At 47.3% G+C, this 23,566-nt stretch overlaps 1 protein-coding gene across 1 annotated transcript; it reads right to left on the reverse strand.

Moving 5' to 3' along the window:
* Positions 1-283: 283 nt before the first annotated feature.
* On the reverse strand, positions 284-10,451 carry LOC116574409 (mitochondrial ornithine transporter 1-like). Its single transcript, XM_032315149.1, is given in 6 exon segments — positions 284-721; positions 1,793-1,951; positions 2,901-2,927; positions 2,930-3,042; positions 6,153-6,290; positions 10,159-10,451. Coding segments are annotated over 6 exon segments (810 nt in total). The 5' UTR covers positions 10,407-10,451; the 3' UTR covers positions 284-596.
* Positions 10,452-23,566: the final 13,115 nt, after the last annotated feature.

Raw genomic sequence — 23,566 nt, forward strand, 5'->3', positions numbered from 1 at the left:
CTCTTACATGGAAGCCACACCAGTTTGCAGATAAGTTCTCCTCTACAAAATCTACACAGATAGTTCAGTTGTCAAGCACCACAGAAAAACTGAACTTCAGCTACTTAGGATAGTGCATGTACTAAGGTTCTAAAAGCCTACATCTAGAGTAAGGAATCACTCATAGTCATCTTCATGAAACATGGTTACCTCAGAGTTTTTCTGGTGAGATCTGAGAATTAAACATGGAACCAAATGACGCCTTCTAACATGTAACCATCCAAGCTGCATGGACACATACAGGTTTATGCAAAATCCCGAAAGAACTATATTTAGCCTTTCAGATCCTGTGCAAGGCCGGCGGCTCACCCTAAATGTCCCACCAAGGACAAGAGCAGCAACTGAGTTCAATTTCAGTACGATTATGGGCAGAAATTAATAGGATAAAATGGAGGCCCTTTTCACAAAGTTTAAGATTTAGAGTATAAGGGAAGACCAAAAAAACAGAACGCCTATGAAACCAAAATAATTCCCCATTGGTCTTGTACTCCGTGAAACCCTGAGATGAACTGTCGTGGTCACGTGCCTAGACTTGGACCTCGTTTCGCCAGGACACTTCAGTAGGCTTCGAACTGGCTCATCATCAGCTTCCTGCTGTATTCGTAGGCCAGAAAGAGCGCCCCATTGGCAGGGAACGCTCGGATCATTGTGGGTTTCAGTCCAGAATATAAGGCCGTTATTCCTAGAAGACAAGAAGTGATCAAAGACTGAGACGCCCCTTCTCAGAGAGACCCTGTGAAGCCGCAGAGCCCAGGGCTGGACACCGACAGATCCAGACAACACACTGAATGCCGACAAGGGACGGAAGGGCTTCTGTCCAGGTGTCCCTGGACGAACGGGAAGGATGGAGGCTCACGGCAACGAGGCCAGGCATCCAGTGTTCCAGCAAATCTTGGCGACGCTCAGGTACCACACACGAATCCCGGACTCACTCCTGGTACATGGACCGGGCAGCGCGAGGCCTCACCTGGGCAGAGAGAAGCAGCCCCAGAACACAGGAGGGCAGCAGCCTCACAGAGTCACTCGGGAGGACAAGGATCACAAGACACTGGGCCAAAAGCACAGTCCTGTGTCCACAGCTGGCACTGCCCAGACTGTTATGAAGATCCAAGTGGATGAGGGAGGCGTAAGGGCTCTGCGCAACTATGAGGCTTTATGCAACTCTGGAGTATGAACTGAACCGTTTCCACACCCTGTGGCCGCTCTCTCGCAAAATCAAGCCCGAGAAGTTCACATCCCGAGGTGGAAGATGTAGAGCGGATGCTGAAAGGACAGGTCTCTACTCACCAGAGGCACGACCCGGGCGTTATACAAACATCTCCTAGAAAATCTTGATACTCCTACGTTAACTCTCAAAATTCAGAGCCAATCACCTTCAGGAAGTCTGAGCATTAGGGACTTGCAGCACGTTCTTTTAAATCCTTTAGTGGTTCTGTTAGAGATCCTTTTCTGATACTATCTATACTCTACAGAACAAGGGGTGCTGACTTCCAAGCATTTGTCCCCTTAGGCACAATCTGGAGTTTTAAAGTTCCCTCCGGGCTATTTAGAACAAAGAATCCTGGCCCAGAAGCGAGGAACAAGGACAGCAAACATTCTTGAGAATGGAAGCAAGCTAAGGAAGGGGTGCTAGAAAAAGGACAGGGGGCAGGGGAAGAGAGCAACCACACACACGTGATCGACCTCCACGAGGGTTACAGCGAAATGACCGGTCTAGACATACCCACTCCATTTCTGCAATAAGCAGACTCACCTTCATTTTTCACAATGCTTATAAAGGTTCCGATAAATCCTGCCTGTTTTCCAGACATGGAAAGAACTTGAATTCTGGATTTGACGCAATCCACTGGGCATACAGCAAGCCAGAGGCAGATCCCACCAACTCCACCGCTTAACATCAAAGGGACAGGGCCTGGAGGAGGAAAGCCGCCAACAGCATTTTTGTCTCAAGGACAGCATTTCCAGAGGTCAAGGTGGTAGTGGGTGCAGGTAGATGCAAATAAAAATGCTGATACTTCGGGCACCTGTGGCTCAGTCAGTAAGGCATCTGCCTTCAGCTCAGGTCCTGATCTCAGGGATCGAGCCCCCTTTGGGCTCTCTGCTCAGAGGACACAAGGTCCCATGTGGCACTCTGGGTCTGCCCCTCATCACAGGACCGTATCAGTGCTGGTCACTGTGGCGCTGTGGCCCTCCTGGCCTGCCCTCCGAAGGACTGGCCCACACAGAACCAACAGGCCCCCAGCAACATGGCAACCCGCCCCCCACCCCATGGGAATGAGAACAGTGGCCACTGAAACACAGGTCATGTTTTTTCCAACCCTCTCAGTCTGCAGTATTTCATTATGTTAATGCCCCACAGCCCTGATTCTTCCTTTACCATGAAAGCCAAAGTTGTCTTATTAAACACGATAGTTAAGCCTCGGAGCATGCCTAACCCCAGAATAAGCCCGAAACACCTAAGTGATGTGTTTGAGAAGAAACAAGTAATCATTCCTGCAAGCCAACATTGACGTGATTGCGTCAAGCAGGTACACAGGACAAGCTAGAAAGAATGACACTTTTCAGTCCTCTGGAAACACACTCAAGATTTATTACCAAGTTTTATGCTTATTGCAAAATGCTTTACAGGTGATTTCCCACAGGAAAGTAATTTCTATATTCTCCCCTAAAATGTTACTCCAGTAAAGAAGTCTGGGATGCACAGCTTCACCCCCGTGGCAAGGACATGAGTGCACCCAGAGGAAGGTGCCAAGGTCCTTTCCAAGCCTCCAGAAACCTCCGTGCCTAGCAGACCCCCACAGCCTCTGCAACAAGCAGGCCACTGTGGGGCGTGGCCCGGCCCAGCCCAGCCAAATGCTTACCTAGCTCATCCTTCGATCTCCCTGAATGCCAAAGAAGAGGAAATAGCCGGGCACCTCTCGGAGTAAGGTGCTGGAGAGGCCGTGGTAGAAGCCCAGGGGGCCATCCTTCCTGAGGACGCTCTTCACCACGGACCAGACTGTGCTGCAGGGAGACAGGGAGCTGTGCTTAGGGCCGGGGAAATGGGGGGCTGGGGATGAGGCTGGCACTTCCATCCAGTGGCAGGCCTGGCTCAACCCTGGGCAGGCAGGGAATGGCTGATTCTAGAAACCCAGGGACCCAAATTCTGAAAATGAGGCTTCTGCAGGGAGGAAATCTCAGAGAAGCACAGATCCTTTTATTTTAGGACAGCGGTTCTCACTTGAACTACCCAACAGCTAGGAAATATCATTAAAGTGTGTATTCATAGAGAGCTGTGTGTGGCCACCATGCCTCCGGCCAAGACTTCAGCAGACCATGCCAGAAACCCGTCTCAAATGGAACCATGTTCACATTTTCCAAGTGTGCCACTCAGCAAAGGAAGCCCTGAGAACACTCCTGGAGAAGGAGTACACTGGACTTCTGGAAAATCAGAAAGACCTCCTCTGAGTGTGGACAAAACAATGAAGGACCTGGACCAGTGCCACCATGGCAGGGCAGGTTCCTAGAGCTGCTTTTTGCTAGTTGCAAGGCTCACCATCGCAGGCAAGGTCTATTTTATGGTACACAAGAAACAAGGGAAAAGAAGTAGGTGCTACCAAGCCAACACTCCTGCCTGATGACCATTCTCCCCACAGGTGGTCAGGGGAGGTGGTCTTCAGGAATCTGCCCACAGCTTCCCCCTGTATAAAGGATTCCAGGAGCAGATCAGGACCCTCAGAACACGTACAAATAAAATCCAACCCCCATTTGACAGGTGGAGAAAGAAAAGTCAGGGAAAGCCAGAAAAGTTCTGATTTTTATATTGCTTGCATCCTCTTGCCCTCAATAAACAAATTCACTTTTTAGTTCATTGAAAAAAAAAAAACTGCATTCATACATTCTGGATATTATCCAAGATGTAAAAGAGCCAATACCCACTTTTGTCCAACAATGAATAAGAGAAATTACAATAAGGAGCTGTACAGCTCAGCAAGAATAAAATGCCCTCGTACTCGCCCACTCCTCTACCTCCTTCTGTGCCTACCCTCCTCTACCTTTCTTTCGAACGGGTGGGTATAGAAGGAATCTGTTCAAGTGCTTACGGTCTTTTCGCTTTGTGTTAGTGCAGTGAAGGAGTAAGGGAGTAGATGTTACTTGAAGGCAAGACAAAGGAAATTCTTAGAAACTCTACAGGGCAAGAAGCACTGAGGATTTAGTTCTTAGAAAGTAAGTAGGCATGAACTTCTCTTTCAGGCTGATCAGAGCCCTGGAGCAGTAGTAATGCAGGATCCTTTCTGTCTAGACCCCTCTTCCTGACGGTGTGCACCATGGCAGGCCTTATCTCTCAGGAAAACAGCAGCAGAAACCACATCTTTGGTGTGTATTAGGGAACTCCTTGCTCTCCACAGTGCTCTCAGCAGGTGACCTCGCTTAGACCAGTGAAGAATCAAACCACCCGGTGATCGAAAGCATTTCAGAAGGCTTCATCAGGCATCACTCATTATCTAGGTCCTTCCTACAACTCAGCTCCCATTCTATAATGGGAATGTAACACAGTGATCCAACTCAACGGGACTGGCCTGCCTTCTGAACCAAGTCTTAACCCCAAGGTACCATATACCCCTGTGTAGGCCAGGAGTATATAGCCACACCTAAAATATTGTCAACCGATACTTACCTTTGTGCAAGGTGTCCATTCGCTTAAGTTTTTGGAGCCAACAATTACGTTACTTAAAACTACCTTAGGAAGGGGTGCCTGGGTGGCTCAGTGGGTTAAAGCCTCTGCCTTCGGCTCAGGTCATGATCCTAGGGTCCTGGGATTGAGCCCCTCTCTGTCTCTGCCTGCCTTTCTGCCTACTTATGCTGTCTGTCAAATAAATAAATAAAATCTTTAAAAAAAAATACCTTAGGAAACCAACTGAAGGTTGCTGGAGGAGAGGTGGGTGGGGGTGGGGTAGTTGGTGACGGGCATTAAGGAGGATGCTTGATGTAACGAGCACTGGGTGTTGTATTTAAGTGATGAATCACTAAATCCTACCCTGGAACTAATAATACATTATATGTTAACTAAACTGAATTTAATAAAAAAATTTAAATGAAAAAAAAATACCTTAAACTACTTCCTAAAGGGACATGAGAGCAACTTTCTGGGTTCTGTTCCTGTTCTACCTCTGAATCTGGGCATTGGTTATGAAAGTGTTTGTTTAGTGACTATTAGAACCCCCACTTATGATTTCTGGGTGTATAGCAGATTTCAATAAAAAGTTTCAAAGACTTATGCTTTTGGACCTCTAGGCTAGAAATAGTACCTTCAAACTGGTTGTAAAGAATCCCCAGGGTGCAGGATATAGAACTCGATCAGAAACCCCACCCTCCCTGGGAGGAGACTACTTGTGTAAATGGTCAATTACTCTGATTTTTCCGGTCAGATTTACACACTGAGTCAACCACAGTGACAAAGAGCTTTAGTCAGCCAGATGTCAAGATAAATAAGCAAATGTTGAGATTAATAAAGACAATAAGTCACACTGTGTATGACACACACTCATGTACTAGAATTTGTTTGCAGGACTGAGGGGAGAGCATTCTGATGGCTGCAGAGTAGCTCCCCAGAGCTCTGAGGAGTGTTCAGAAGCCAGGCTCGCTGTGGGTACACGAGAAGGGTGGGGGGGGGTAGGTAAGAGAGTGACCCTGAGATCTGGGCTGATTTGCTCACGTGAAACCTGGGAACGGGCACCAAATATTCATCTTGGAACCCAAGTTGGCATTTCTGAAGGCTCAGCTCTCAGACACGGTTTCAAAGCTGTCTGCTGTGTGCCTCCAACACAGCCGGGGATGCTGCCTCATGCACTCAATGAGCCAAGAGTGAGAGGAGCTCTCGGCCTCTCCACGTCCCAGGTGAGAAACATCTGCAGACAGTGGTCCGTTGTGGGAGCAGGAGTGGGTCCGGCCTCTGAAAGTTCATTTAGGAAGTCCCCCTCTGACTGGTAGGGGAAAGAGTTCTAAAAACACAGTATTTTGGAGTAGATAAATCTCTTTCTCTGCCACTGAGTTTTAGTAGAATATAAAACTGACATATACTCAATGCACCAAGGCAACGAGAGACCCAGCGTTTGTGCCCGAACAGCGCTTACTTGTGGCTTCTGGCGATCTTCCCTGACGACTCCATCTCATACATGGTCTGCAGCCGGCACTTGACGAGCTCAGTGGGACAGAGCACCAGGGCCGCAAAGGCAGAGGCGAAGGAACCCGCGGCTGCGTTCTGCAGATCACTGGAAGGAAACCAGCACGGGAGTCCGGTCATTCGTTCATTCAGCACTCCCCACTCAAAGCACTCGGCTGTTAGGGAGAGCAAGGGTCAAAGGAGAGGAACCCTTTGCCGAGTGCCCACTGGGAACTCGCACATGCGGTTTCATCTAAGGACCCCAGCCCTGGGAGGCCAACACCGATACCGACACCCCAAATTTCATGTGGAAAAACTGTGCATAGAATACCTAATGTACCTGAAGTCACACCACTACCACGTGGCAATGCTAGGATTCAGACCTGGGTCTGCCTGACTGCAAGATCCAGCTGCTTTTATTAGTCATAGTCATGGCGACGTATCCCACACCCCTAAGGCTCTATGCAGAAGCCGTAATCCCCCAAGGTGACGTATTCGGAGGGGGCCTCTGGGAGGTGCTTAGGTTTAGAGAGGTCGTGAGGGTAGAACCCCCCATGATGCAATCAGTGTCCTTATAAGAGGCCACCGCTCTCTCTATCCACCCTTTGAGGACACAGCAAGAAGGTGTCCCTCTGTAATCCAGGAAATAGGCCCTCACCAGACACCCAATCAACCAGCACCATGATCTTGGGCTTTCCAGTTTTCAAAACTGTGAGAAACAAATGTTTGTTTAAGCCATCCAGTTGACGGTATTTTGTTACAGCAGCCACAACTAAGACACAGTGATATATAAAACAAACCAAAAAAAAAAAAAAAGAGGGAGTCAAAAAATTACCCAAACTCCCACCACCCCAAAGACACACCATCACGATACTTCGGCGTATCTGCCACTAAGCTTCATAAAGCGAGGTTCTGGGGCCATCCCTGCATGCCCCAAATCCAACCTGGAACAACCCCATGTACAACGTTACTGTTGCAGATGAAAGCCCAGAATAAATCTTTAACCAAAAAGCTGCTCCTTGCAAAGAAGATTTCCCAGTTCCGCTGACGACCTCCTGACCTCCGCCACAGAGGGCAGCAGGAGCGACGACGGGGGAGGAGGGGGTGAAGGAGGGTCAGCAAGCTCGAGGGCTGGAGGGAAAATGGCTACACAGGGAACCTAAACGGAGAAGCAAATGCACGGAACACAAGCATTCATTTCACCACAGGAGGGTCTGGTACCACCAGCCACAGTCACCAGCAGGGCTGTGAAAGCGAGGTCCCATCAGAGTTCAAAAATACGGGGAAAAGTCTGAGACATTAACTGTCAGGAATTCTCTTGAGCGTTCACAAGGGTCAGAAAATAAGATCCCTTCCAGCCCCGGAGTGTTCGGTCACAAGAGCTCTGCTGGCACCCGGGACTGGGCAGGAAGAGTGAGCTGCTCACCGGACGACTGGCCCCTGACTCTCACCTGTCAAGCCAGCAGCCTGCGTCACCTAACCACCAGGACGCCACACCCCCGCGAGGCAACCCCCTTCCTGGCTACGGAGATCCCCTTCCAAGCTTTCCCCAAACCGTGAGCAAAAGCCTAACAGACCAAGCACATGCGACTGTCCGGGGTTCCATTAAACAGTCACACAAACGGACATCAGACAGGAAGAGAAAATCAAGGGCCGCCTCCAATCTCAGCCCCAACCTTCTGTTCCCGGGTGACCTGGCATCGGGGCCATGGGCAGACGGAGGGCGGGGCCCAAGCCTGTCTGCTTCCAGAAGAGTTGGTGGGGAGCGAGGCTTTCTTCCAGGAGGGAGACCCTGCTTGTGTTCCAGACTTGCTTCTCGTTTCAGAGAATCGGGTATGAGGCCATTACCCGGCGACATGCAACTCTGCTGGTGCTCAGCTTCTAGCGAATGCAAACTGTCCAACATGGTTCACACCTACTCAGCGGACTGTCCAGATCAAAGCTTCAAGTGGCTTCTGCAGTCCTTCGGCCAGCCTGCAGATCCAGGCTTCGTTTCGCTCGGGCACCCTTCATCAATTTGCTGACCAGCAGCCAGAACGGCCAGGTTTGCGCGAACAAAGATGGCATCGATCGGTGTGGAAGCCCTTCAGCCTAAGACTCAGGGGCCTGAGTATGAGCACGCTGTTCTAGTGCAACAGCAAGGCCAAAGCACACCTGCAGTGGACTTTGAGTACTCTCCCCTACCTGGGCGCCCAGTGAGGCACGCGGGGCCCCAGGCTGCACCTGCAGGAGAGGCGTTAGACCCAGAACTGAAACCGCAGCAAGCACAGGATGGGATTTGGTAAGAATCGGCTGCTGATAAGCAGCCATTCAACAAACATGTCCCATTCAACAAACATGTACCTGAACCCTTCTGCTGTGTTAGGACCCCATGTGGACAAAGGTCAAAGGAGAACTCTACTCGGGGTGGCCTTCAAGCCAAGGACATGCAAATATTTACGGTTTCATTGCTGAAAGTCACGGCAGGCTCTTCCAAGCAGTGCTTTCCTTTCATTGCCTCTACTAGAGTCCTGACTCTGGTCTTACGGCAAGAGTTCTGGACGGGGACTCGGAAGACACAGCTCTGGGTCCTGTGCTCAGTTATGAGCTCAAGTAATAGGATCCTAAGCCAGTATCTGCAAGTCGGGAGTCCCCAGCTTTAAAACAGAACGGCAGGGAGAGCTCTGCTGCTCTCACAGATCATGAGGAGGGATGAACAAAACAGGACAGGTGTGGGTGCCCCAGCTCCATCAACTCTAAGGTGGCCATTCCCTGCCAGGTAATAAGCAAACACTGTTGTGTGGGATGAAGACGCAGCTCCCTCCTGCCTCACCAGGACTGGAGAGGAGGGTACGGGGTGAGACCACATGAAACAGAATGGTTTCTTGGCTATAGGACTTCCTCCAGGACCTCATGTGGCTGCTTCCTACCTCCATCTTCAACATAAGGCATCCTCCTCTGGGAATGTCGCAAGGGACCTAAACGTCCCATCTTGTCCCAGAGAAAGTGTCCCCCTCTAGCAGGAAGAGTGACAGTCGCTACAGTGTTCTTTCTGTCAGTCTCTAGCATGAGATCCCACACTCTCCTGGTTTCTCTCCTGCTTATTTATTTACTTCCTCCTCCTCTTCATGACCCCTTCTGTGCTGGAAGGTCCTGGAATCCATGTGCAGCCCTCTATAGATGCTATCTCCCTGGGTGATTCCACCCAGTCCCAAGCTTTTAAAAAACACGTTCCATCCATGAAGACAAAACTCCTGCGAACAAAAGGGCACATCTTTGAGATCACTAGGTGTCTCCAGAGAACACTTCTGTACAGAAGGGGCCTACAGTCGGGTGGGACCGGAGTTGCAAATGGGTTTCCAGTTCCTACCGAAACAACCCATACAGCTATCTGCCCAACCATGAACCTGATACAATTTTCAATGATTTAAAATAAATCAACGTTCAAAAAAGGGAGTGCTACACATGCCTAGGTGGTTTCCTGAATCCTCTATGGTCTCTGTGTAAATAAATATGCAAGGGAGGACGCGGCACAAGCTGAAGTCCGATGTTTGGGCAGACTTGGCCAAAGAGTCAGTCCATCCGCATCTTCACAGATGATTCCAGCTCCTCCTAAAATTCCAAGTTGCTCTCCAGCCTGTCTGGCTCAGGCAGCTTCTTCCAGTCCTCTGCACTCTGATGAAGGGGAACCCAAAGCTCGGCTCACAAGTTGCACCTGTGGCTCCCGTCTAGCCCTGGTGCCCACAAGAGAAGCAGTACCACCAGGGCATCTGAAAAGCATCTTCCTGAAGAACACCAGCACGTAAGGGCACCTCCTTATTCACGGTGCATTACTGACCAGCCTTCTGCAAGTTCTACATGACAACTTCACAATCAGAAACAGTGTGGTTATTTTAAAAAAAGAAACACTCTTCCCATAAGGTATCATAAAAATTTTGACTGGGCAACAACATTGTCTTTCTAAACAAAGGAAGAATGTGTTAGTGCCCACAACTCACCTCAGCCTGGCCTGCTTCTCCAATCCAACCACCTTCCGCACCACCTGTTGGCAGAAGCCGTAGCACATGAAGAGGACCGAGTTCTCGGCGATGTTGGCGATCAGCGCTGGGCTGGTCCCCTTGTAGAAGCCGCGGAAGCCCACCTGGGAGTAAGTCTTCAGGCAGCAGTCGGTGAGGCCCCGGTACAGGTCAGGGAACGTCTGCATCTTCACTTTCAAGGTGTCAAAGAGGTGCCCCGTCAGGCACATGGATAGCTCAGGTCCTGATCCCACGGTTGGGTCGAGCCCCTCAGGCTCCTGCTCAGTGGGGAGACAGCTTCTCCCTCTCCCTCTGTCTGCTGATCCCCCTGCTTATGCTCAGTAAATAGATAAAATCTAAAGGAAAAATAAAGTAAAAGAAAAAAATTTGAAGAAACTAATTACTAGTAATGACATTGAATCAGTAATGAAAAAACAAAACAAAAACCTCCCAACAAACGAAATTGGACTAGATGGATTCACAAGTGAATTCTATCAAACACAAAGGAGAGTTAATCCCTATCTTTCAAACACCATTCCAAAAAAAATAGAAAACTTCCGAATTCATTCTAGGAGGCCAGCACTACCCTGACCTCAAAAGTGAAGATAGTAGAAAAAAAATCACAAGCTAACTTGTCTGATGAACACAGCTGCAAAAATCCCCCTCAATAAAATAACAGCGAATGGCATTCAACAATACAGGGAAAAAAAATCCTTCAGCAAGATCAAGCAGGCTTTATTCCAAGGATGCAAGGGTGGTTTCAATATTCTGAAATTGATCAGTGGAATGCACCAATTAGCAAGAGGACAAAAGCCATATGATCATTTCAAATACAGAGAAGCATCTGACAAAGTACACCATGAAATGGATGGATTTCAGCAGAGTAGGTTTAGAGGGAACACACCTCAGCATAATAAACCCACAGCTAACATCACACTCAATGGTGAAAAGCTGACAGTTCTCCCTCTATGATTAGAGACAAGACAGAGATGTCCATATTCACCACTTATTTAACATGGTACTAGAAGTCCTAGCCACAGCAATCACATGAGAAATACAAGGCATTCATGCTGCTGCCCCTCAGAACAATTTGTTACTTAAACTGTAACCCCTGGAGGATTTTACTAGTTACCAAGCACATTTAGATATGGCCTTAAGAAATACACATACTGACAACAGGTCTTTGGGGAGAAGGACGATATACGACCATGAAGCTGGGCAGCTGGGGATGCCCGGCTCGCTCAGGGCGGAAGGCCGCCCCTTCACCAAAGCCGGGCAGCTGGAAACGCCCGGCCCGCCCAGGGCTGAATGCCGCCTGCTTCAGGGAAGCCTAGGATCCGGGAACGCCAGGTCAGCTCAGGGTGGAACGAAAACGCCTGCTTCCCTTATCTGTCGTCGCTCCTTTCTCTTCCCAGAAGCGCCCGTTGTTAGTTAGAGGAGTCCTATGAATGTGCTTGGTTAACTATAAACTTTATCCTCCTTCTTGCTAGTCTGCAGGACAAGATTAACCTTTGACCTTCATCAATCCTGTTGGCTATTGTTTTCTATCCAATAAAAGTGAGACTGTGGAGTTGCTCGGGGCAGCAGTCCTTTTCGACTGTTGTCCCCTGCTCCCAGTCTTTTGCACTGACTTGTTTGTGCCTAATTCTTCTCTCATCGCCAACCGGAAGCGGCACATTCAAATTGGTGAGGAAGAAGTTATGCTGTCACTATCTGCACAGGACATGATAATGCATACAGAAAACCTTAGGGGCACCGGGTGGCTCAGCTGGTTAAGCATCCAGCTCTTGATATCAGCTCAGGTCTTACGCTCATGGTCATGAATTCAAGCACCTCATTGTGCACCACAGTGAACATGAAGTCTACTTTAAATAAAACTTCACAAAAAAGAACTTCACAAAAAGAAGACTTCACAAACAACAACAACAACAAAAACTATTAGAGCTGATAAATGAAGAGGGTGCCTGGGTGCCTCAGTCATTAAGCATCTGCCTTTGGCTCAGGTCATGACCCCAGGGTCCTGGGATCCAGCCCCACATCAGGCTCTTTGCTCAGCAGGGAAGCCTGCTTCTTCCCCTCCCATTCCCCCTGCTGTGTTCCCTCTCTTGCCACATGTCTCTCTCTGTCAAATAAATAAATACTGATAAATGAAGTAATTTGTAGGATACAAAATATACAGAAATCTGCTGCATTCTTTTACACTAATAACAAAGTAGCAGAAAAAGAAATTAAGAAGACAATCCCACTTATAATTTCAACAAAAAGAATAAAAGACTTAGGAATAAACTTAACCGAGGAGGTAAAAGACCTGTTCTCTGCAAGTTATACAGCAATGAGAAAGAGATTGAAGACAGCACAAATGGAACATTGTACCATGATTATGAATTAGAAGAACAAACATTGTTAAAATGTCCACGTTACCCAAAGCAAATCAATGGATTCAGTGCAATCCCTACCAAAATACCAGCAGCATTTTTCAAAGAATACACAAATAATCCTAAAATTTGTATGGAAGCACAAATGTTGTTGAGTAGCCAAAGCAATCTCGAGAAAGAACAACAAAGATAGAGGTATTGCAATCCCAGATTTCTAGATATACTACAAAGCCTTTGGCGCACGGGCACGCGTGCATGTGTGTATGTGTCCTCAGGCTGGATCCCTTTTTGAGGCACTGAGACACAGTTGTGCTGAAGACAAATACTGCTCTGCAAATAACTTCCTTAAAGATGAAGACTCTCACTGGATGATATGTATATATAGATGTATATAATATTTTTTAATTTGGGAGAGTTGAGCGGGCCGGAAAAAACAAAAATTACTCTTCAGAAAAATAAAATACTTCTGTTTTGAATACTTATCAATAATGTCTCATGTACAGTCAGAAATTGCTAGACTTGGCATGCCTGGTTGGCTGTCAGAAGAGCATGCAACTCTGGATCCCAGGGTTGTGAGTTCGAGCCCTACATTGGGAAAAAAGATTGCTTAAAAGTAAAATCTTGAGAGGAAGGAAGGAATTACTAGACTTTCACAAAGAAATAGGAAAATATCACTATGGGGAAAGAATTCGGTTGACAGAAAGTGACCAGAAGATGGCGCACGTACTAGACTGAAAATGAAGAGACACGTCAGTAGTTCTCATGAGGAAGTTTAAAGGCTTGATAGAAAACCTGGACTTAGTGGTTGAAAAGATAAGACAATTTCTTAAAAATGACCTGAAGGAGGGGAGACTAGGTGACTCAGTTAAGCATCTGCCTTCAGCTCAGGTCATGACCTCAGGGTCCTGGGATCCAAGCCCACATGGGACTCCCTGCTCAGCAGAGAGCCTGCTTCTCCCTCTCTCTCTCCGCCCCTCTTGCCTCTCCCCCCACTGTTTGCACTCACACTTGTGCTCATTCACTTTTTCAAGTAAATAACTTAAAATCCTTTTTAAAATATGACCTGAAGGAAATTTTAGAATGAAAAATCCAAAGAATTCTCGTACCAAAAAGGAGTAGTAACAAATAAAAGATATAGTCACATAAAAAACAGGATTAAGAAAACAGAAGCAGCACACTCTAAAATAGTTGAGGATATTGAAAATTTGATTTTTAGAAGAAAAGAAGTAACTAGCAAATTAGATGTAGCTAAAGCATACAAGTCAAACCAAGGTAAGGAATTGCCCCATGATGAATCACAAAAACACAAAGTCATGGGAAGTGGGGAAGAAGCCATAAGCAATACAGTTGATGGATGCAGAGACAGAGCATCCTACAGAAGAAACAGGAGAGTAGAGAGACATTGCAGAGCATGAACTGGTCAAAGCAAGGATGGGAAAAATATCCCTCTCAGTTTAAAGAATAAAGCAAATATTCTACAAACCTCCAGAGAAGATGAAGGAGCAAGACTTGCATTGGCAGCAGACTTTTCATCAGCAACACTGAATATTAGTAAGCAATGGAGTTAATGTCTTCAACATTCTAAGGGAAAGTGATTTTGAATTTAAATTCTATATCCAGTTAAATGAGCATTTAGGCCTTAAGGGTGGTGAAGGACCTTTTCAGATATGTAAAGCCGCATCAAATTTACCAGCCAGAGATCATTTATGAAAGAATTACTGAAAGATACACTCCCACAAAATGAAAAAAGGAAGGAGGAAGATACAAATTCAAGAAAAAGTAGATAAAACTAGTAAGCTCAAAGCATGGAACTGGGGAGGAAACTGGTGATGGCTTGAGCTATTTGTTAAAGAGTTTAAGGTTGCTGGGCAGAGGAGCTGAAGAACTCAGAGACTCAGGAGGAAGGATCTTCAGCGTGGAAGGAAAAACAAACCCTCGACAGGAAGACGGCTCAGAGTTAGAAGAGGAGGGAGGAAGGAGGCTTGAAGGCGCGGAAGAAGGGAGAAGAGGTGGCTTTGGAATAATGTGAGGAAAGGATTCCATCTTCCAATGCCACACTGTGGTAAATATGAAGCATGGAGTTGAGGAAATGACCAAAGATGCCTTGGAGATTATTGTAACTAAAGAAGTAGAAGATTCTGAGCCGGAGGAGGAAGAAAGTTCAGGGTCGGAAATGGAAGTAGGTTTATCGGGGGACGAAGGAGAGGACCCTGAAGTAGAACATGTAAAGACTTGCCTTCCAGACTGAGAAAAGAGAGGCCTCCAATGGACTTAAAGAAATTGAAAAAATTATGTGGCTTGGGACTCAGATGAAAATTGGTGAAACCTTGGATGGAACAAAAACTCCAGAACAAAGAGGAAACAGATATGCTCATAAATCAAGGAATTGGGACAGTCTGTCTAACCTTGTGTTTGACCTCTCCCTCAAAGTCACTAGAGATAAGTTCTGGTAAGCAGAATAGGCATTTATGTACAAATTTGAGTACTCCCATCAGGAATCACCTGACTCCCATCAGGAATCACCATAGTTTGAAGGAAAACAGACACAAAATTCTGCAAACAAAGGTGCCAACACCTAAAGAAACAGATAATATAAGAGAAGAAAATTTTAGAAGTGGATTAATAACTTCAAAGAGATAAAAGAGGAGATTAGAAATATTAAAAATTATCATCTAGATGTCTTCGAAATAAAGAACTCCACAGATGCTCTGAATAGCAGAAGAGACATACTTGAAGAGACAAGGAATGATCTAGAAGATCAACATGAAGAATGTTCTAAGGTTACAATGCAAAGGGCCAAAGAGATAATAAAGAAAGATCCAGAGATAGAGGAGAGATCCAGAAGCTCCAACATCCATTTGACAGGAATTCCAGAAAAAGATAATAAAGGGAATGAAGCAGAGGAAATAATTAAGAATGGAATAAAACTTCCCAGAGCTAAAGAAAGATTCAAGTCTTTTTTTCTAAGGTTTTATTTATTTATGAGAGAGAGAGAGTGCATGAGAGGGGGGAGGGTCAGAGGGAGAAACAGACCCCCTCTGAGCAGGGAGCTGGATGTGGGACTGGATCCCAGGACTCCAGGATCATGACTTGAGAGCCAAAGGCAGTTGCTTAACCAACTGAGCCACCCAGGTGCCAAGAAAAATTCAAGTCTTGAGACTGTCAGTGCTTATCAAATACTCAGTAAGATTGATGAATAGAGACTCCTAGATATCTGGGAATTCCAGGGATAAAAAAAATCATAAAGTCTTCCAGAAAGAGGAGCGTGAACTTACAAAGGAACAAGAATCAGACTGACAGCAGACTTACTGGACACTCTGGATGCTAGAAGGAAATGGGGCAGTAACATAAAATTTCTGCAGGGGAAAACATTTAAACCTCAAATCCTACATCCAGCCAAAGTAGCATTTTATTTTGAAGGAAAACAAAGACATTTTTTGATATGAAAGAATTCACAGTTTGCTTCTTGCATACCCTCTTTGAAAGAATCACTGGAGGATATATACTTTAGCAATCTAGGGTGACTATAAACACATACACACAATGTAGATTATCTTTCTCCCACATCAAAAAAGGAAAACAGGAAAATAAAATGCCACATTTCTACTCAGGAAGATGAACAGCTAACAGTGCTCTTGGGGCATATAGGAAAAGAAGGTTACGGATACTACCTAGATGTTGGTAAAGTTAAAGAGTATGTTAAAATGAATTTAATCATTGTAGCTTATGTACAAGTCTAGTTTCTAAACTACTGGGGATCACCTCTTGGCCTTTTGCTAAAGATCGAGTGTAAACTACTGGGGAGATGGAGGGAATCCGTCAATACGATCATAGACAGGAGGAGATGGGGTGAAAGTAACAGAAAAACACAGGAAAAAATATGGCAAGAAACGTTAAAACAAGAAAGGCAAAAGTTGAGCTCTTATCAAGAGAAAGGTAACTTTATCATTTATATTGATATGAATCTTAAATCTTTATATTAAACCTTTTCCTTCTCCCCCCACCAAAAAAAAAAAAACCACTAGAAGCAGTAGTAATCAAAATAGTACAGTACTGCCACAGAAAGAGACACATAAATCAAAAGAACAGGATTGAGGCCCAGAAATAAACTCACACTGGGCACTGGGTATCTCAGTTTGTTGGGTGATTGCAGATTATGGTCCCGGGATCCTGGGATCGAGTCCCATATCAGGCTTCCTCTGCTCTGTGGGGAGCCTGCCTCTCCCTCTGCCTGCCACTCCCCGCTGCTTGTGTTCTCTCTATCAAATAAATAAAATCTTTTAAAAAAATTTTTCAGGGGCACCTGGGTGGCTCAGTGGGTTAAGCCTCTGCCTTTGGCTCAGGTCATGATCCCAGGGTCCCAGGATCAAGCCCCGCATTGGGCTCTCGGCTCAGCAGGGAGCCTGTTTCCCTCTCTCTACCTGCCTCTCTGCCTACTTGTGATCTCTGTCAAATAAATAAATAAAATCTTTAAAAACAAATAACTAAAAAGTTTCAGAAATAAACCCACACTTATAGGATCAATTATTCCACAAGAGAAGCAGCAGCCATATGCAATGATGGAAAAGACAGTCTCTTCTATAAATGGTATTGGGAAAATAGCACAGCTACATTCAAAAGAATGAAACTTTTTTCCACCATCCACAAAAATAAACTCAAAATGGATTGAAGATCTAAATGTGAGATCTGAAACCATAAAACTGCATAAAACTGATCATAACACAAACATTAAATCATAAAACTGAAGAAAACATAGGCAGTAAGACTTCTGACACTGGCCTAGCAACGGTTTTCTAGATAGGTCTCCTGAAGTGAGGGGGGAAAAATAAGCAAACTATTGGGACTATACCAAAATAAAACTCTTCTGCAGAGTGAATGAAACCATCAACAAAACAAAAAGACAACCTACTGAATGGGAGGGGATATTTCCAAATGATGCATCAGGAGACGATATTTGCAGATGATGCATCTGACCAGGGGTTAATATTCAATATATATAAGGAACTTCTGTAAGTCAACACCACAAAACAACAATAACAACAATTACCTCAACATTGTGATTTAAAAAATGGGCAGATGACCTGAATAGACATTTTTCCAAAGAAGACATCCAGGTGGCCAAGAGAATCATGAATTTTGGCACGAGAAAATAAACATCAATGGTCTAGGTCACACTGAGAAGCTAGGCTAGTTAAGGCATACAGCAACAAAGTCAAAATGGGGAGCGAGTTATAGTTGTCAAAATACTACTGTATTTAAAAATTTTTTTAAAAAAGAAAGAAGAAAAAAAACCTACCATATTTTAAAGGAAGACCAAGATTCCTCAGGAAGGAATTTAACTTTTGAGCTCCATACTGTCTCATTTCAACATTATACAGTGACCTATCTTCTTCAAATCCTCCCCCATCCTAGCTGCTTGGAATTTCTGGAATTTCTCCTACACTAGCAGACAGGCAGTGCCAGCTTCCCAGCATTTTATAGCAGATGAACTGGACCAAAAACCTGCTGGACAGGGGAGGTCTATTTCAAAGAAAAGGAGGGACACGGAAAAGAACATGTGTATACTACACCGAGATCACCTCAGTCCACGATGGCCCAATGTCCCAACCAGACAGCTGGCAGCAGAGGCTTGAGATTAATTAACCTCCACCCCCAGGAGGGCTGTCTCCCATTATGGAGTTTTACGAGACCAGTGCTCTAACCCCTGAGCTACGGAGCCACCATTATGGAGTTTTAAAACAAAGACAACAACAGTACCAGTCAAGGAACCAAGGAACCAACGTCCTAGCACTGTCTCTGGACACCATCTAGCTGCACAATCATGGGCAAATGCACTCGGCCTCTCAGGGTGTCCTTTACACTATACAGTGAGCATCAGAGCCAAAGGTCTCTGCAGGCCCTCCTAGCTCCACACTGGGAGACTGCCACCCATCCAAAGTGGGGCTATGGCTTCCCGTTTGCATGCCAAGCGCCTCCCAGTAGAAGTTCTCAGGTCACGAACACAAGCCTCCCCTGCCAGCCAAGGAGTCCCTCACCTCTCACCCCTCACCTGCCAGGTCCACCTGGCACGGACCCCTGCCAAGGAGCCTATTGTCCCCCAAAGTCAGATGCTGCAGGGCCATGCTACATCAGTGACGGGTGACCCCCTGAGACCAGGGCAGGAAGAAATCCCAACTACTTATCAGGAGAATTAAAGGCCCTATGTAGATGGGCCCAAAACATGGTAATATTTTAGAAAAACATGGCCCAATGCCTTACACACCAGACTCCCAACAATACAACTGCTATCTGTATCTTTAAAATTTACTATAAAGCACGTAAGTCGCACGCAAATACCTGTCCACACAGAAATGCCTTTCCAGGAAAAAGAAAATTCGATCACATCAGATTCTACGTCTTTGGCAGACTGACTGACATTTAATTCCAAAAGCTGAGAATCTCTCCTGTGGTTAAATACCACCCTAAGGTGGAGACAAAAACTGAGCCCAGAGCATTTGCAGGACCGTTAAGAGGGTGCCAGAGGCAGGCAAATGGGTCCACTGTTCCCATGGTCAGGGTCATCCCAATGTGGCCTGGGGGTTGGCATGGGGGTGGGAGTGGTGAATGGGGCCATTGGTTGGACCATGGGTTACCAGCTGCAGCTGGTACGGGACTGACCCAAGGCCTTCAGCAGGCAAGAAGCCAGTGGACACCTAGGCCACCCTTAGTTTCCCCTCCTCCTGGGTCAGGACACTCCTGTGGTCTCTAAACTGGGAGCTGGTGCCTGTACTTCTTATCAGTCTGTAATGCACTGTCTATAGCCTTTCTCAATTAGCCTACCTCCATCGACCTTTGGTTCAGGAGAAAATACTTTGTTCTCTAAACTGTAACTTCTTTTTCACAGTTAAGGGAATGATGGGATGACGAGGGTGGCCCTTGGCTGCACCTTATCTGTTGACCCGGGAGGTCCCACTGGATAAGAGGACAAAAGGCAACTCACCCCTCTGGCCTCTCCACTCCCAGGAGCTGAGGCCCTTATAAGAGTCAGTGTAAGAACCTGGCGATTCACAGACCTATACCCCTGGGGCTGATAATGCATTATATGTTAATAAAAAAAAAATTTTTTCTTCTTAAAAAAGGGAATCAGTGTAAGGGGCAAGGGTAAACCAGGGTTTTCATCTGGGAAATAGGAGCATCCCAGCACTCCTCTGGCCCTAAAATAACACAGGAACCTAGAGAACCAAGTCACCACGCACAGACTTCCAATTACTGCTCTCAGGCTGAGTAAAGGTAATATATCTAAAGACTGGCCTGTGTGTTGCAAGTGCTGTCCAGGAGTATTTACCTGTGCCTTTTGAGGCTATAGTCTGCCCTGGGGCTCAACCCCTGCCCAGCCCACTCTTCCCTGGCAAATCCAAGGGCCTCTCTTTTCTTTTTAGGGCTTTAGAAACCATCAAAAATCAGTCTCAGTTACCAAAGACATTTCTAAAGAGTGTCCTCCTTTCTTTCCTTGGCAGCAATAAGGACAGTAAGTAGGACTTCCCTGGACAGACGGCATAGTGGGGTTCTGGACTACAAGGGCTCTGAAGACTGCCAGGCTTAGAGTGAAATCCCACGTCACCTGCACATGCCAGCTGTGTGACAATGGACAAAGGACTTCAACTCTGAGCTGTGAGGTTTTCCAGCTGTGAACTGAGGACATTCCCACTCTGCACCCACACTCAGAGTTTTATTGTAAGGGAACTGCTCTACCTTCTGCCGTTCTTAGAAGACGATATAACTCTTCGATTACATGGATTCCCTCCATTACATGGATTCCCTCCAAGGAGAAAGCATGTTGCTTCTGGGAGTTACAAAAGCAATATTTTCACCACCCCTTCATTGGATCCCACTTGAAGCAGGTACTCCAAGACTAGAGGATGGGTTTCCCCTGGAATTACCTGCAGCCCCTGCTGTGAGGTCAATGGCAGCTTGGATGGCAGGACTGGACTTCATGTTGGCCCACTCCTCCGCTGGTCTCTGTGGAAGGCAACTCTCCGGAGCTTATGACGGGTGTCTCATATCCCTGAAAGGAGACCAGAGCTCACCATCAGTGAAGCCTCTGCAGTCTTTCTCTAGAACTGCTGCCTGGTTACTGGGACCTCAACCTCTGGGAGCTGGGAGATCAGTTCTCCCTTTTGCAAAAAAAAAAAAAAAAAAAGAAAAGAAAAAAGAAAAGAAAGAAAGAAAGGAAGGAAGAAAGAAAAAGGCAGTAAAGGTATCAGTGCAGCTTAGCAATTGGCCTGCCTTCTACTCGCCCACCATCTCCCCATGAAATTTTCATGCATGTTTCAGCATGTTTGGGCTAGAGCTTAAAAAGTTTGGCAAAACTAGAGTCTACTCCTCTTGTTAGACAAAAATCAACTAACAGAGAAACTGGCTTTAAAAATATAAAAATACAGATTTTTATTAAAAAGGAAAGGTGGCTCATTAACACTAATATCAAGATAATCAATTCAGCAACCTATTCTGTGTGGTTTTCAAACTAAGTAAGTGACTTATCTGTCAATACCAAAGAACAGTTTTTATTCATCACACTAAAGACCTTTGTGCTCCCACTCAGGCCACCTCTTGGAGAGTGGTGGGCCAGCTGGGTTATTAATGAGTGCCAACGTGGACCTAAACATCAGCGGAAAATCATTTTATCCACTAAGAAGTCTTTTTTAAGCACTTGACGCCTGTTGTGAATGACCAGACACCAAGAATCTTCCTTCTTTGCAAAAAAAAAAAAAATTTTAAACCAGCAACCACAAAAGCATAGTACTGGACTTGAAAAAGCAACTAAGTGAAACAGACAAGGCATGCATTTTATGCTATTGATAGGACAGGAGAGGCAGTATCAGTAACTACAGTTGACGAGGTTGTGGCCATCCTGTACCTAGAGAAGGCTATGAGGGTCTTAATCCAATCTCTTCCTTTTCCAGATGGAAAACTGAGGCCACAAAGCAAAAGCTTTTCCAAGGTCATACAAGTAGTCAGAGGACTCAAGTCTTGCCTTTTGGGTCTGTGCCTACCAAGCAATGCTTAATTCCAGAGTATTCCAACCTGACCAAAAAGAAACGCAAAAAACAAGCACCGAACCCTGCATTTTCAAGGAAAATTGAAGGCAAGTGGGGAGAGTCACACAGGACCCAACCCATGTGGCTTCTCCGTCGGTTGAATTCTTGGGGTGCCAACATTTCTTTCTTAGTTTATAAGAAAGGCATAGATCCTACTATGTGTCATCGCTGTGAATTTAACCCCTTCCAGTAAGCCAAACTGAAACGCATCAAATCCCACAAGTAGAGACTCATAGAATTGCTAAAACACTAAATAAACAGTGATGGGAACTAACAGATTAACTCAGCAACTGACTCAAATTATTGTGTGTTTAAGAAGGCGGCTTCAAGGGACCCCTGGGTGGCTCAGTTGGTTAGGCAGCTGCCTTCGGCTCAGGTCATGATCCCAGCGTCCTGGGATCGAGTCCCACATTGGACTCCTTGCTCGTCAGGGAGCCTGCTTCTCCCTCTGCCTCTGCCTGCCATTCTGTCTGCCTGTGCTCGCTCGCTCTCTCTCTCTCTGATAAATAAATAAAATCTTTAAAAAAAAAAAAAAAAGAAGGCGGCTTCAAGAAGTCTGGAAAAATACATTCGGTTTGGGGGAGGCAAGACTGGTCAGCAAACGTTAAAACTCAGTCTTGAGCCAGTTAAAAAGCTGAATCCTTTTAGCGCCCCTTTACCTCTCCTGCAAGCACAGGTGGGTCCGACTCCAGGACGGAGAGAGAAACAACATCGCCAGCCGCACAGCCTTCTTTTCCGGGGGGAAATGAGTCTCTTGCCTGGGAGAACGCTCTGAGGCCGCCTGCTCCACCGCCTAACACCAAGCGCGAGAAGACTGCAGCACAGGCTCAAGCCGACCCGGCCGCCCTCCCGCCCAGGACTAGAGCCGGACCCAAGGCGCTGAGATGCCGGCCCGTCTGCCCGCTAACACGCCGGCCAGGCAATCGCGCTCCGAGGCTCCGGATCCCGGGGGCACAGGACCCGCGAGGGAGACTGCTTCCCACTTTCTCGTCCTCGGACTCCAGCCCAACAACCTGCAAGAGTCTCCCATTCATAACCGCCCCCACTCGGGCCCGGGCACCGGCGGCGCGGTGCCCAGAGGCCTGATGACACTCCGCGGGGGCAAGAGGACACCCTTCCCGGCAGGTGACTCTACGGAAAGTAGGTCTTAGAGCTCCGGAGTGTCCGGCGAGCCCCGGCCCTCGGCGCCCGTAACGACCTGGGCGCGTGGACGGCGCGCGGGCCGCGGACCCCAGAAGCCCGCCGGCTGCCCGGGAAGGTCGCCCCGCCCCGCCGCGTAGGCCCGCTCGCGCCCCGCTCCCTCCCGCCGCCCCCGGAGCGGCGGTTGTGGGGCTGCGCTCACCGCCAGGACAGTTGGCCGCGCGTGCTGCTCGGGCTCCGCCGCCGGCTCGCCGCTCTGCCTCCGCCGCCGGGGCAGCCGCTTAACACCCACGTCCACCGCGGGCGGGCCCTCCGCCCCGCACTCCCGCGGGGGAGCGCGAAGGGCGGCCGCCCCCGGGGCCCGGAGCTCCCCTGCGGCTGGGGGCTGGCAGCGCGGGGCCGGCGCGGGGAAGCGGAAGTCCGCGGCTTAGGCGGCGCACTCGGCCCCGCGCAGGTCACGGGACCCTCGGCCCGCGCGCCCGCGAGCTGGAGGACCTGGAGGACAGGGAGCCCGGGCCCCCGGAGTTGCTTCCCTTCGTCCAGGTTCCCGGAGGACTCCGGAGAGGCTCGACGCCAGCTGGAACTCAGGGCGGGGGTTGGGGGTGTTGGAAGGACCTGCTGAAGTCTTTGGGCTGGTGAACCGTGCTGGCACTCAAGGTCTCTATTTTATATTTGGCTACAGAAGTACGGGAGACGTGGTGATGAAAAATATATTCGCTTATTGCCAGGAAAAAAACCCCACAAAACAAACGTTCCCTATTTTGCCTACCTCAAGGAAATCCATCCTCGCCTAGGACA

This window comes from Mustela erminea, chromosome 15 (genome assembly GCF_009829155.1).
Source record: "Mustela erminea isolate mMusErm1 chromosome 15, mMusErm1.Pri, whole genome shotgun sequence".
NCBI lineage: Eukaryota > Metazoa > Chordata > Mammalia > Carnivora > Mustelidae > Mustela > Mustela erminea.